The 15,598-nt window shown below is 36.9% G+C and overlaps 1 protein-coding gene and 1 long non-coding RNA gene across 3 annotated transcripts; both read right to left on the bottom strand.

Annotated features, from left to right (window-relative positions):
• Positions 1-529: 529 nt before the first annotated feature.
• LOC142530388 (uncharacterized) lies at positions 530-13,773 on the bottom strand. 2 transcript variants are annotated; one of them, XM_075636212.1, is made up of 9 exons: positions 13,688-13,773; positions 13,621-13,651; positions 13,019-13,504; positions 11,949-12,046; positions 11,769-11,845; positions 3,262-3,331; positions 2,930-3,020; positions 2,785-2,847; positions 530-1,202 (listed from the first exon to the last, which is right to left on the bottom strand). In XM_075636212.1, exons 1-9 carry the CDS (start codon positions 13,714-13,716, stop codon positions 663-665), a joined length of 1,485 nt encoding a protein of 494 aa, XP_075492327.1. In that variant the 5' UTR covers positions 13,717-13,773; the 3' UTR covers positions 530-662. The 2 variants fall into 2 exon arrangements, with proteins under 2 accessions (XP_075492327.1, XP_075492326.1); XM_075636211.1 differs by having other exon boundaries at positions 531-1,202; positions 13,621-13,747.
• On the bottom strand, positions 3,553-6,439 carry LOC142530389 (uncharacterized). Its single transcript, XR_012816147.1, has 2 exons — positions 5,443-6,439; positions 3,553-5,279 (listed from the first exon to the last, which is right to left on the bottom strand). It is a non-coding gene; the product is annotated as an uncharacterized LOC142530389 (long non-coding RNA).
• Positions 13,774-15,598: the final 1,825 nt, after the last annotated feature.

The raw sequence follows: 15,598 nt of genomic DNA on the forward strand, positions 1-15,598 counted from the left end.
AAATAGTAAATAAAATTATCAAGTTATGAAAATATATATTATTTGGACCTCACAGCTCCGAATCAAATTTGACGTTTTACTTGGTATTTCCTAATAAATTTTGTCAGTCATGGGGTGGCAAATGAAAATTCACCTACAATTTTTTGAAACTAAAAGCCATCCCGAAAACGTTGGAGGAGGATGTATAACTCAAGAAATAACAAGGCAATTGGAGAAGATTTTGGGCGGCGTATAATTTGGTTTGATGTGATTTGTAGATCGATGCATTATCGAACAAAATTAACGGGTCAAAGGGAGGACGATGAATGCAAGAAAACTGGGAAAGCAAAAACGGGTGGCGACAATCTAACTGAAATTAAATATAATACCACAAGAGTGTTGGAGATTTATCTCACTTCGGAGTTTTTTTAAATTTTGTATTTTTATGTTGATGTTTATGCTTATATACCATATGATACAAATGCATGTACATAAGTATTTGTATTTATTTATGTTATAATTACTCCTTCAGAGAATCAGAAATAGATAAGTTTTTTTCTTTTCCAATTTCTTTAACTTACATAGCCACCACATATGCAACAAATGTTAACCTTATCCAACATAATCAACGTTACGTGCAACAAATATCCACGTAGAGTAATACCTATATAAAAACTAGAAAATCAGACGGTAATTTCTCCCTCTTCTTGAAGACTTTGACCTACATTTTTTATTACAAAATCCCTTCCAGGAGAAGCAGAAACATCGTCTACCGCCACCTGATTCTTCTTTTCCGAACTGCCACTTTCATCACCTGATTCTTTGATAACGACCACGGGAAATCTCAGAGACTTGCTAGGCCAATCCGCGAAGAATGAATTCATCACCATGAACCGAAAAGTTTGCAGCAAATATGTTGCGTCTCTTTTAATATCCGAATATAGCAGTTTCTGCAATAGAGATGGCTCCCTTTTATTATCCAAATGGGTGCTGTCACTTGCCAATCTTTGTTTCTTAGCAAAGCAATCATTTCGATCATGAAAATTTTGATGGAATTTGCCCTGTCTATCAAACTTGTTTGGAAATCTCTCCCTCTTCCCGAATACGTGTTGGTCTTTAACCCTGCCATCCGTCTGTCTTTCAGAATCTGGTAAATAACATGATGGTATTTCTGCAACTTCACAACCTAATTCAGCTTGCTTCTCCAATATCTCCTTGAGTTCCTGAGAGAAATGTTGACAATTGTTTATCATGGAAGGAGAATATCAAACTCAAGAAGACAACAAGAGGGGGTTAGCCAGACGCTCCAAAACTATAGAAAAATCCAAACATGAATTGAATATATTAATAAAAGAACCAGTAGTTAAAATTTGTGATGCCGGTAAGATTGATCCCAAATCAACCAATCATGTTGTTGGACCAAATGTATGTCATTGTACCAAAAGCTATCACTTGTTGTAACTGTGCAACTACAGTCCGACGTCACTTCTTAATCCCCTTCACATAAGTACCATACAAGACAGTAGGTGTGATTTCGCTCCACAACAGACCCCCTACCAACACTTGCTACAATTTGCACTCCTGTATTAATACACTTATCAATGTGCCAAAACCTATCCTCTTGGTGATGGTATAACTCAAATAATTTTAATCTCTAAATCGGCCAAATTGTTGCTTTATAACAAAAGTTCACCACCATTAGTAGAGTCCTCCACTGCCACTATCCGTTCAACAAATACCAGCCACATTACTAGTTGTTACTATCATGTAGGCATACAAGATTGAAGCAAATGTAACACCTGATAGTCCTAAAATCGATCAATTCCCTTATACTGTATCCAATTACTATTCCAGCATCATCTATCTAACTTCCTTATCAAAATGGAGAATAAGACAACAATTCATGCTTAAACAAAATAGTGGCGAATATCACAAACTGATTTATGCAGGAACAGAAATTAAGTTAAGAATTGCGGGAAGTTTTATAAATTACAGTACTATTGATGGTCCATAGTTTCGTGATCAAGGGGGCCGTTAAGATTTCATATTCCACATTAATCTTTTCTAATTGTTTCAAAAGGTGGCACAATCTTTCTTATTGTCTTCCTCCTCTCTCTCTCTTCCAGTTCTGGTTTCAATTGAGCAGACGGGTATGATCATGGTAGCTTTGTAAGTAAAAGGAACCAATTTTGGTGAAGCAGTTCACTTTTTCAACTCCCCGGAAATTGGTTTATGAATGGTGGCTGGTGATTATGGCATTTTCTCATGACATATATTCTTGTTTGTGTTCAGCTAGCGGCCAGGTAATGCTTGCTCCATGTTCTGCAATTGCTGATGGATTCATGGCAAGCAATTGCAAACGGTTTGGATTTGTGAGCCATTTAACGTCGGTATAGAAACAAGCACGGAGACAAAGTAGCGTGAGGCCAACGGTTTGGATTTGTGAGCCATTTAACGTCGGTATAGAAACGAGCACGGAGACAAAGTAGCGTGAGGCCAACGGTTTGGATTTGTGAGCCATTTAACGTCGGTATAGAAACAAGCACGGAGACAAAGTAGCGTGAGGCTACATAGGTAAACCAGCAAAAAGTAGAACATAACTGCTGTCCCAAACCAGAAACACCAGAACCAGGCAAAATCATTCAAAACACGGAAAATCAATAAGCAACAGAAATATTCCATATCCAATTTTATCGTCCGGTCATAAATTATCCCTTTCTACTCAGACGGGAGAGAAGAAATTCACAAAAATATATTGTATGACCCAAAATTATGTCTTTGTTCAATTAAGGCAAGTTTGGATACCTGACGCCGTATCTTGGCAACTGCATCTGTGACCTCAAGCCGCATAGAATTGTCTTTCAACTTCTGCAGTTAACACATCTAAAATAACATGTTTCTCTCTTAAGATAAAACCGGAGCATCAAACAGAGATCGCCTATCAGCATACCTTCTCCATGTTAGCTTTTGACGGGTAATTTTTCTTACGCTGTTCACGCCACTGTTGAATTTCTTGTTCTGTGTAGTTCAACGTGAGAGGCCTGATTTAAAAGACAGTGGCAAAAGAAATTTAATACAATGACACGAAAAAGGCAAAAATAAATAAATAAATAGACTAGCTGCCAAAAATAGGGCCTCGATCCACTTCAATACAGTTAACTGTCTCTATTTTCTTTTGTGCTCTCCCATTCTCCAACTCCGGTCTTACAATTGCCAGAAAACAAGTAGGAAATAACTACTTAATTGCTCGATGACCCAAGGAAAATGAATAAATAAAATTACCTCCCTTTTTCCACTTGAATCTGTTTGCCCGTATCAGAAAGAATAGAGGTGTTTGCTCCATTTTTCGACCCTGTTAAAAAGATAAGGAAAGCACAAAGCATATTTAAATAGACTTGCAAAAGATGAAACTAAATGATATAGTCAAACTCCAGAAGAAACACCAAATTCTGAGAAACCACAAATGCATAAAGTTTATATATTTAAGTAAATAAAAAATGTGTTGATATAGTTAGTCTGCCAAAAAAAATATGCTGGCAGATCAAAGGTTGTGTCGTGAAAGAGAATAAGGGAAAAAAGGAAACATAATTTTATTCATTGATAAAAGGAAAGAATACAAATCAGATTTATAGAATTTTATTCTACCAAACTTCCCTAAATTAATAGATCTAACCTATTTAAAGTTAAAGTTTAAAAACAACAGAAAAAGATAATTCTTATCATATCATAACTACTAAAAAGATAAATACTAATTCAACACTCCCCCTCTATACATGTTGATCATGCCTAGCATGGAGCACTTCTTCAAAGATTGATCGATACAGAGCTTTAGTCAAGATGTCAGCAAGTTGCATTCGAGTCGGGTGTAGATGAGCTCAATTGTTTTCATCTCAAGTTTCTCACTTATAAAATGTCAGTATACTTCAATGTGCTTGGTTCGATAATGATGGACTGGATTTTTGGCTATACGAATAGCTGTCTGATTGTCGCACATCAATTTCACGAGATGATCATCTTCCAACTTCAATTCACTGAGTAGTCTTTTAAGCCATATTCCCTCACAAATTCCATTAGTCAGGGCACAATATTTTGCTTCAGTACTACTGCGAGCCCCAACTGGACTATTTCTTACTCCTACAAGTTACAAGGTTTCCCCAAACAAAGGCCCATTAACCCGCGGTAGAGCGTCTGTCACTTTGGGATGCTGAATCCTGCCCAGTCAGCATCAATGTACACCCTGACATTTCTAACTGAAGATTTTCTGAAGAGTAATCCTTTTCCAGGAGTTCTTTTTAGGTATCTTAGCACCCGATACACCGCTTCCATATGATCTTTAGTCGTATTATTCATGAATTGACTCATCACAATAACCACAAACCCAATATTTGGGCGTGTGTGTGATAAGTAAATCGGTTTGCCAACTAGGCGTCGATATCTTCCCTTGTCAACTGACGGGTAGCCATCATTTACCCATATTTTTTACGTTTGGGTCCATTGGAGTCTCAACCGGTAGACTCCTCAGCATTCATGTTTCTTTCAGGAGGTCTAGTATATACTTTCTTTGAGAAATTGGTATCCCATGAGCTAACCAGGCTACTTCCATTCCCAATAAATATTTTAAAGGTCCGAAATCTTTCATCTCAAATTCCTTTGCAAGAAGAATCTTGACACGACCATTTCTTCATCATTGTTTCCAGTAAGGACAATATCATCAACATAGACAATGATCACAACGATTTTTCCTCCTTCAAAGTGTTTTAACAAACAGAGTATGGTCAGATTGACATTGAGTGTATCCCTCTCCTTTCAGAATAGAGGTGAATTTGCAAAACCATGCTCGAGGAGATTGCTTTAGACCATGTAGTGACTTTCGTAGCTTACACACTTTGTTGAGAGTAGTTTCTGACTCAAAACCTGGTGGAATGTCCGTGTCGATTTCCTCCTCAAGATCCCCGTTAAGAAATACATTCCTCACATCAAGTTGATACACCGGCCAGTCTAGGTTAGCTACAATTGATAAGATTAATCGGATTGTGTTCAGTGACCAGGGCAAATATCTCTTCGTGGTTGATCCGATAAGACTATGTAATCTTTTTGCTACTAGGTGTGCTTTGAATCGTTTAATACTCCCATCAGCTTTATGCTTAACTGTGAAAATCCATTTACATCCAACTGTCCTTTTTCCTTGGGGAAACCCGGCGATCTCCTAAGTGTTATTTTTTTCTAGTGACCATATTTCCATCGTAGGAGCTTTTCATTTTGGGTCTTGGAGAACTTCTTGAATATGAACCTAATCAATCCTGGACACAAATGCTAGATATGTAGGAGATAAATGTTCAAGAGAGACAAATTTACATATCGGATGAAGAGTGCACATTCGAGCCCCTTTTCTTAGTGCAATAGGCAAATCATTTGGATCAATGTGTTCAACATCGTGAGAAATAATTTCAAGTTCAGTAGTACCTTGCTTGTTTGTGCAGGAAAATGGAGGTGGAGAAGCATTATCGGCTTGCTGATTTTGTGCATGATCTTGTTGACTGCTTTATGCGGGAATAGACCTGGAGAGGTATATTGGCAGGGGATGGATCGAGATCAAGTGAGCTGTCGGTTGCAGGATCAGGCTGGATTGGGACTTCGGTCGGCTCTCTGAAGGTTACAGTGGGACTGATAGCCGCCCAATTTGGAGATTCAATGCTACCTCTTTCCCCTTGAAACGAGAAATTGGAATAAAAAGGTTGGTTCTCAAGGAAGGTAACATCCATAGAGGTATAGAACTCCCTAGTGGTTGGAGAATAACATTTATATCCCTTTTGAATTGGAGAATAACCAAGCTCACTATTAGATTGGATTGAGAGAGAAGACTTTTATGAATGGTGAGGGCAGAACTATCAACTGGATTTGAGGCACTTTGTGAAGGGCCCAACATTACTTTCCTGCGGCTTTCTTCTTGACGGACCTTAGAGAAGAATGCTCGGAGGCCGGGCAGAGTTTTAGAGCCAAGAATCTGGCCCCCGACTTCATCGAGGTTGCAGTTGAGGCCCAATAAGAATTTAAACACGTGTTTCTGTTCAACGATGGATTTATATTTCTGCTCATCAGTGGGGCACTTCCATTAATGAATTTCGAACAAATCCAGCTGCTGCCAGTGACGGGTGATCTAAGTAAAATAGGTGGTGAGAGTGTCATCCCCCCTGTCGTAGGTCATGGAGAATACTCTCTATCGCGAAGAGCATCCCTAGACGGGAGAGTATCACGTGCTGCATCCCAGATTTCTTTAGCAGAATGATAGAGGAGAAAGTTTTAGCCAATCTCCGGAGTCATGAAATTAATTAGCCATGACATAACCAAATTGTTCTCAGTCTTCCATGCCTTAAAGTTGTTATCGTTGGCCACACAACTCTTGGATGTGTCCAAGAAAAGTTCATCTTTGCCTCTACCACGTAAGATCATCATCACAGATTGGGACCATTGGAGATAGTTTTGCCCATTTAGTTATGGCATATAATGGGCATGGAAGAGGCGTCGCCCATTCCATGGGTGGCCAGCGCCGATTTGGAGTTGGTTTCAGAAGGGTCAGAAGGTGGAGTAGCCATACCCTATTCTGTCATCGGTTCTGCCTACTCGATGATACCATGTCGTAAAAGAGAATTAGGGCAGAAAGGAAACATAATTTTATTCATTGATAGAAGGAAAGAATACAAATCAGATTTATAGAATATCATTCTACCAAACTTCCTTAAATTAAGAGATCAATCTAATCTATTTAAAGTTTAAAACAACAGTAAAGATAATTCTTATCATATCATAATCATAACTACTAAAAAAGATGAATACTAATTCACAGGTTGCAATAAGCTTTACCATATAACAGTGTTTGACAAGGCAATTATCATACAAATCTTAAACCAAAGCTAATTAGGGTGGTTTGAAATTAAAGTTCTAGTGGTTCCCTGTAAATCATACTTAATATCACCATGTCAAGTTAACATTGGCATTTCTCCTCTTAAAGTTTACTACTTCTATATCCATAGTTCAGGTGCCATAAGGATTGGTGTTTGATGCGCTCAAACCATCTCAATTGCTCCTTTATGATATTATCTTCCACCAATGCCACCTCCTATGTTGCATAGATATGGGGCAGGGAATCGTATCGAATACGAAAAAAAATTATATATATATACACACACACACACACACATATATATATATATAATGTTATATTTCATCAACAAAAATATAAAACACCAAATTGATCTTAAGCAAGTAAAAAAAATCAAGCATCCATGTCGGTCTCATCACCAACACTGGCTTCATCAGTAAATAAGACCGACTCCAAGCAAGTTCATAAAGAGATAAATTGGCAATTTCAAGGATAGCAACACCCTCCACGTCCATGTAATCAAATGCATCCGCTCCAACATCCCACATCTTACTTTCTCCTTCACTATAATGTGGACTCCTCCTATATAAAAGACGAATATTGTAGTCAACATACACCAAATCTTCCGTTATTTGTGGTATTATTTTGTTTCACTTCAGTGTGTGTATAAAATTGTAGGTGCTCCAATTTCTCTCACAAGAAGAAGAAGAAGAAGAAGGCTGCCCAAGTAGCTTTAAAGCTAAACTTTGAAGAGTTGGTGCGGAAGCTACATGGATAACCCACCACTTAGTTGGAGTCTTGGAGTCATCAAACCTTGATCACGCATTGCCTCATTATCTAAAAAATCATCAATGTCTGCGGAAAAAGTGGCAAACTCCTCATTGACACTTACTCATTCTGATGAACATGAGTAATATCTTTCAATTCACTTTTTCTTTTCTCTTGAAACTTCAATGTCCTTATAAGGAAGAAGTCAATTATAAGATTCTTGGAGCCACTCATTGCTATAATATCTATATAAAAAGGTTGAAAATTAAACAAACTAATATTTATAATTTGCTAAAACTTAGTTAAATTTTTTTAGAGTTTCAGCAATGCAGAGGTGTATTGCTTTTATTCCATCGCTCCACCAGAATATCATGAACTTCACAAAACTTTGAATCTCCACTTTGAGGCCCCTTCGAGATAGCAACCCCGATCTTCTCTATCATTTCATTCCACCACTCATATACTAAATGAAGACAAGGTTGATCACATTCTACTTTCCTTAGCATCTCATAAATTGAACTTGTTAAAGAAAGTACATAATCAATCTTTTTACAGAATTGATCATCCAATATCTCGTACTTCACTACTCTAGCTTTCACTATATCATCATCCTCGTACAGATCCCATCTTTCACTAATCAACATGTTTTCAAGAAATTTCTTGATTTGCCTGAACCTTTTGATCATAATGATCGTGGAAGCAAATCAAGTCTCCGCATGTGAGATGTTCAGTGGAAAGGGGGACGTTGTGGAAAAAAGTAATTAAGAGCATCTATGGTCTTCATGACAACGGGTGGGACATGGGTTTGGCGGAGAAAGCGACATTCAGAAGTCCTTGGAATTTATCACTCGTTCTCAACCGGCTTTTCAACAACTGTTTAGAACGGTGCCCAAAGGGTAATATCATTCGTTTTTGGGAGGATGTTTGGGAGGGGGGCCTCATTTAAAGACCGATTTCCATCTTTGTTTCGAATTTGCATTTCAACCAACAAACCTATCTGTAACTTCGTAGATGTTGTCAATAGCAGTGTCAATTCTTCTTTCATTTGGAATGTGAGGTTTAAAAAAGATTTTAACGAGGTTGAGTTAGGTGAGTTCACTAATCTTTTAGGAGTCTTAAAGAGAGTCAGACTGGAGGTGGGTATCGAGGATTTTAGAGTTTGGTTGGGGGAAGGGTTGATTTTTGTTAGATCTTTTTACAACTCTTTCTTCTCGATCTCAAATTTCCCGTTCTTCTCCTATTTTCATAATATCTGGAAAGTACACGTCCCACAAAAGTTCAAATTTTCTCTTGGATCGTGGCCTTGGGGAAACTGCCCACATGCGACTCGGTGCAAAGAAGGTGGCCGGACTGCGTTTTATGCCCGCAATGGTGTTGTTTATGCTAAAAGCAAGAGGAAAATCAAGACCATCTACTTTTGCATTGCTCATTCTCGAGTGGTATTTGGATGTAAGTTTTAAAAGAGCTGGGTTTTCAATGGGCATTTCCGAGGAAGGCACAAGATCTATTTATTATGGAGTCGTGGTGTCCCATAGCGAAAAGATTCTCTAGATTCTGGTATATGATAATTCATTGCATATTTTGTCGATATGGTTGGAAAGAAATAACAGAATATTTGAAGATGTGTCGGAGTCCGTAGACAAAGTCTGAGAGAAAATAAAATTCAGAGTCACCAATTGGACGACAAAGTTGCCAGAGTACAATCATTTATGTATTTCAGACATAGTTAGGGATTGGAAATTTGTATGGACATGAGGTAGTGTGATAGTATCATAGCGTAGTGCTTTAGCGACTTCTCTTGTAACGTTTTCGCGGATTACTCATCTGCGTCTATTGTAAAACATTTCACTATTATAATAAAGTTAGTTTTCTATAAAAAAAAAGTCTCCGCAAGTGAGAGCATCTTCAAGTTCGAGTTATCGCCATTGAAGCATCATTTGATACTTTTGCCATCCTCTTGCTCTCTTCAAAGGCTTCTTTGTTTTGTACAGTGTCGATCGGTGCACAAATATTCTTCAAAGCAAGATTCAGAGTGTGCACAACACAAGGTGTCCACAATATGTATGGGTACTTTGCCTCAACAAGTAACCCAGCGGCTTTGCATACGGGAGCATTATCCATTATCACTAGAACAACATTCTGGTGTCCCACTTCATTTATGGAATTAATCAGCAACTAACTTAGAGATGAAACCTTTATCCTTGTACTCATCTTCACAATTTATTGACTTTAGAAACATAGGACCACATTCACACACAAACATCATATTAATAAGCGATCTTCTTTGTACATCTGTCCGCCCATCACTACAAATACTAACACCTTTTTGTTTCCAAGCAGCTTTTGTTGGCTCCAACAACTTTTCAATATGAGCCTTTTCTTTTTGAAAAAATGTAGTTCTCAATAACTTGTATCCGAGTGGAAGATAACCTAGAATCGTTCGTTGAGTAGCCATACTGAACCTCGCAATTTAAGAGTGGAGCTCATCTCTATCATTCAAGTCAAAACCTTTTTCAAGAAGGTGTTCCTATTCTTTTCTTTGTTGGATCATCACTTCGCGAGAAAAAAGGACTGCTACATAGGATTTTGAAGCCATGTTTGATGATGCAGATGATGAAGGAAATTGAACTTCTTTCGGTTTAGCATTCTTCCTTCTCAATTCAGTGTCATCCACAGGTTGTTGCATATGCTTTATTTGACGTATAGAAACAGCCACACAACTAGCAATTCCAAAGCCTTTGAGTTTGAATAGGTGTGTTTTCACCCTCAAGTACGATCCCTTGCACACTTTAGCACATATGTTACACGACCAAGTAATATTTCCTCCTCCAGCCCCCTTTTCAATCTTGGTTATAAATTTTCACAAAAGAAGAATAATCATCTACATCCTCACATACACTCTCCTTTTGAAAATTTTCCATTACAAATTAGGGCTTACATGCGACGAGCACTTCAGAGGAATCGAGCAGAAAGTCAGAAACAATGCGGCGAGCGGCAAAAAAGAGGCAGGCGACGGACTTAATAGGAGTGAAGAGACGATGAGAGCCGAGCAAATAGTTAAGCAGAATGTTAGAGAGAAAGATCAATTATAAATTTAGGGCTTTAAAAGCCCAAAGCCCAATTCATTTTATTAATTATTTTCCAATTAGTCCTTAAAACTTCAATTTTTTTCAATTAACCCCTAAATCTTTTAAGTATTTGCAATTGTGCCCAAATGTATCCGAGCCGTGTCCAAAACGTATTCGACTACTCAAACCTACAAAAAGTCAACGACTCGGCTTTGCCATATCCGAAACGCATATGTGTGTGTCATATTTGTGTCCGATACTTCAAAAAAATTGGGTATCCGTGCTACTGAGGCCATCTCTAAGCATTTCTTTGATGCGGTGGTTTTTATTCCAATAAATTTATAGCTAGCTGACTTACATTTCATTTCAAAGTCATACTAAATTGTTAACCTATGTAAGCAAAATCATGGATCCCAGTAGCATGGCAAGCAACAAAATATTTCCAATTATCCAACCGTCAAAAGCAGGAGCTTGAGTCGGCAAACATTCAGAGTTAGGTGGTTATGGAGTTCAATATCCAAACCAGTCATCGAACATGACATCATCCAATTATACTACAATTATAAGATTACATGTCCCTAGCTCCTTAAATTCAGTTTCTTCTTGCAACTGAGAATTTGAGTTCAATAGAAATGTAACGGAGCATATAAAATTCTATAATAGGATTAAAATTTTGAAACAAAGGATGATGAGATAGTCAAGTTTACTAGAAACCTCTTGATCATTGACATTAACTGACACTGCAGTGATGAGCATTAAATGTCCATATCTTTATACTGCACAATGTGCATATGATAATGACAATGATTTATCACATCCATTGCTTTTGCCCTAGATGATAAACAATACCACTTAGACATCCATGATAAACATACCACTTAGACATCTTATTTTAGATGTGCATGAGTTACAGGAAGTAATAACTTATTCCTGTGAAACTGATGAAAAGATTGTGACATGGCCCCTGGAAAATCCATAACAATTTACAGGACAAAAGCATTCATCGTTTCACTGTTCGAATTGAAGCCACCCATAAAGTGTCAAACACAGTCCATAGTAGACAACTCTCCCACCTTTTCCTTGATTTTCATTATGAAATTTGGAATTTCCTTTGGAATATTGCTTGTGATGAAACCTCTGCTTCACAAATCTGTAAGACTTTGACATCAGTGAAGTAACAAATCAACTTGTACAGTTGTACTCACTTGCACATACAGAGAGATTTGCAAGGAAAGAGTTAATGTAAGACATACCCTCTCTGTGATGCATCACCTTTAAAATTACCACTAAGGTTCTTCTTGTTTGATCTTTTCCAGTTATTGTTGGCCCCATGGAACTCGCCTGCATTACTCTGCAACAATTAATGAAGCTTCCATCACTTCACCATCTAATAATCCAGTTAGTCCAGAGAAAAGAAGAAACATGGCTAAAAATTTCAGGAATAAGAAAGTTAATTGTTAGGCAAGTAAACAATTTGGTGATTTTAGGTTTCAAAATATAAAAAGACAAGTGTAATTTGTTTTAGAATAGCTTGTTTCATGCATACAGCAGAAGACACTTCAGGTCGTATCACTTTGGTGTTTACAAAGTACGTGAATTCTCATTATTGAAAAAGAGCTGATAAATACAATAAAATGAAGGAACATTAGATTCTATGCATCAGCAAAAAGTGTCAATCTGTCATAACTATGCCAAAAAGACGGTGATAGGAAACCAAAGACCAAAAAAACATTTTCTCTTCAAAGACTTAAAATTAACATAATAAAACTGGTTAAAAAATTCAATTAACTTGCCTACATTTAAACATATACTGAAATATGGCATGTTCGGGATTCTTCATTACGATGGTCACATTAAGAAAGAATATTTCCATCAGATCGGGAACAAGTGTCATGACATTTACACAGTAGCAATCCCCAAGGGTTGGAGAGCAAAATCTTGTACTTGGATTTAAAAATTTCCCAACCAAAATACACCAAGCAGGTGTTTGAGTATGAGCTCGTAAGCATAAATTATGTTTCCAAACACAGTTTCTCATAACATACCCCGTGGAAAGTTGTTCCCACAGCAACCCTGGTATCAAGCAGAATGCTAATTCAGAACAATTTTTTTAATGAGCCTCATTTGATCTCCACACAAACATTTTCCGGGAAACAATATCCAGTTTCCATGCAAAAGTTGAGGAAAAAGAATGACTGGAAAAAATTGTTTTCAGTTTTCACATGTAAAGAGAATCAATAACATAACTCATATTACGTGACAACAATCTCAATGTACCAACTTGACATACAAGTACAACCAAAACGCAACCTCAAGAAGTAACCTGTAATTTTGCAGCACGAGGAGAATTGATATGCAGATTCTGTTGATGTTGAGGGGTACCAAAATCCTTTGCAGCATTAACATTGCCGTGCATTTGTTTTGAGGCGTTCCCATTCATCAACTGCAGCACGTTTTCATTTCCATTCATCATATTTGACGGTGCACTAGTGAAGTTTTGTGGACGGCAACTGGCAATTTGCATTTGCAAAAGCTGGTTCACATTTTGTACTAAATTGGGCACATTGAACTGCCCATTGTGCAAGAGCTGGGGGGAGTTGACGGCATTATGGGCAAAGATGGGATTCAAACTGCTACAACTGAAGTTCTGTGCATGGCCCGGTGGGAAGGGGAAAAGCTGGGTAGGAGCAAAGTAGGCGTTTGGGTTGGTGAAAGGTGGCATAGCAAGTTGTGGGTTGAGCACCCCCATTTGGAATTGAGGCCGAATTTGCATAGGATTAGGACAAAAACTTCCTGGGTTTCCGATAACCTGGTACATAACAAAGAATCAGCAAGAAAAAAAAAAGGAAAAGATAACCTGGTACATAACAAACAATCAGCAAGGAAGGAAAAAAAAAAGATAGTGATGGAAATAGAGATAAAGACCTGTTGGGGCGCGGAAGCATTGTTGCCATTGTTAGGGTTGCCGTTGAAGTTTTGGAGCATGGTGGGTTTAGGGTTGCCGTTGAAGTTTGGAAGCATGGTGGGTTTAGGGTTTTTTGTGTGCGGGCAGGATCTCACAAATTTTTTGTTTCTAATTTCTAATATAATGGGTTTTATTTTATTTTACTCAATAAAATAAATATGCACATATATATATATAATGGTTTTATTTTATTTTATTTTATTTTTTAAAAAGTAGAGAAAAACTTTTATCTTGCTGATTGTTTGTTATGAAAACTAAACTGATGAATATACAGAGCTTGTGAATCAATAAAAAACATGTGCCAAAATTGATTATGTAAAGCAAATAAATGAACATAATTTTCTTCCACGAATGAAATGATTATGCAGAAAGACTTTGATTTATACAATCAAGTTATACAAAGTTGATCCAATTGAAGTCTCGCTCTTAGTTATAACTTATAGCAACAACTCAATCAATTTGACAACTAGTCAAAGATTATTTGCAATCGATCAAACAAACAAGCCTAATTATCCGCTCTAAATTCTAAAATCAATTATCTTCAACTATTGAATAGAGATGGTGTGAAGGTTGACAAAATGTGCATCAAATATTGCTGCAGACTGAGCACTAATGATCCTTGATTATCGATATAACATTGAATCGGTGCTATGGTGCTCAATTTGCTCCAGTAATGAGTTTATTGTGCATTTGTGTGTGAGTAAACAATATTGATTAGAGAAATTTTTGTGCAATGCATCCGTTCTCATCTTTATTTATTGTAACCACCCTCGTACTCATCTTCATCCTCATTCCCGTCAGATATTCAACTTTCATCTCAATCTCATCCCTATCGTAAAAGGTATTATTCATACTATATCAAAATATTATGTTACCACCTACAATTGTATTATACATGTAGAACCCAAAATCAGTACACGTAAAACTCATGCATTTATTTAATTGTTAAATCATTTATTTAAATTTAAAATGATTTTTATTGATGTATGATTTATTAAATTGCATTATTTTAATGTTTATGTGATGCACGTTAAAATAGTTTCTCGAGTTTCATGTTTCAGGCGATCACTCGATGCGGGATCGAGGAAAAGAGACCGGCGACGATTTTTAGCGATTTTAAAATGTTGTAGTTCATTTTAAGTGAGAATTGAGACATTTTAAAAGATTTATTTAGTTTTATCATTTTTAAAAGCCTAATTTAATTATTAGGTGATTTTATGATTTTAAAACTTTTAAAAGGTTTGTCACTTGTACACATTATTTTAAATTAAGAGATTTTATTTAAATTTAAAGAAAAGTTAGTGTTTGATTACCATCTAATTAGTGGTTAATTATTAATTAAGCAAAATTTTCTCCTAATTAACACTAATCACACGCACACACACTTTTACACACACTAAAAATCAGCTATCACTCACACACACTTCATTATTCAGATTTTATTATTTTTGAGAAGAGAAAACCTAGGGTTGCTCCACCATAGAGCAGCCGCCCCCTCCCTTCCAGCAAGATTTCGTTGAGTTTTCTTCAAAGAAAATCGCGCCACGTTCGTCCCGGATCAACCCTCGCTTCCTTCTCGCTTCGGTGTCGTCGTTCGGTAACATTAAAGATTTAAGGCATGCATATTCTGTTTTTCCTGCGTCGATCTAGTCATATTATGTGTTGCGATGTTTTTATGCGAGAAAATCCATGTGTGATGTAAATGATTTGAGCAGAAAAATTGTTTGATCAATCTATGCAACGTTTTTAGATATCAGAATTTCGTTTTTACTGTATTTTGAATTACTGCGATTTTTCGATCGCTTTTCTGGAAAATCTTTCAACATATGAAACGTAGAACTTTTTGATATCTTCTATTTGATATAAAATTCGAAATATTTGGATAAAAATTGAGTGAGTTATGGTGTTTTTCGTGGGACTGCTCAAACTGCGTTTTCT

Source organism: Primulina tabacum, chromosome 17 (assembly GCF_025594145.1).
Source record: "Primulina tabacum isolate GXHZ01 chromosome 17, ASM2559414v2, whole genome shotgun sequence".
In the NCBI taxonomy this organism is placed as follows: domain Eukaryota; kingdom Viridiplantae; phylum Streptophyta; class Magnoliopsida; order Lamiales; family Gesneriaceae; genus Primulina; species Primulina tabacum.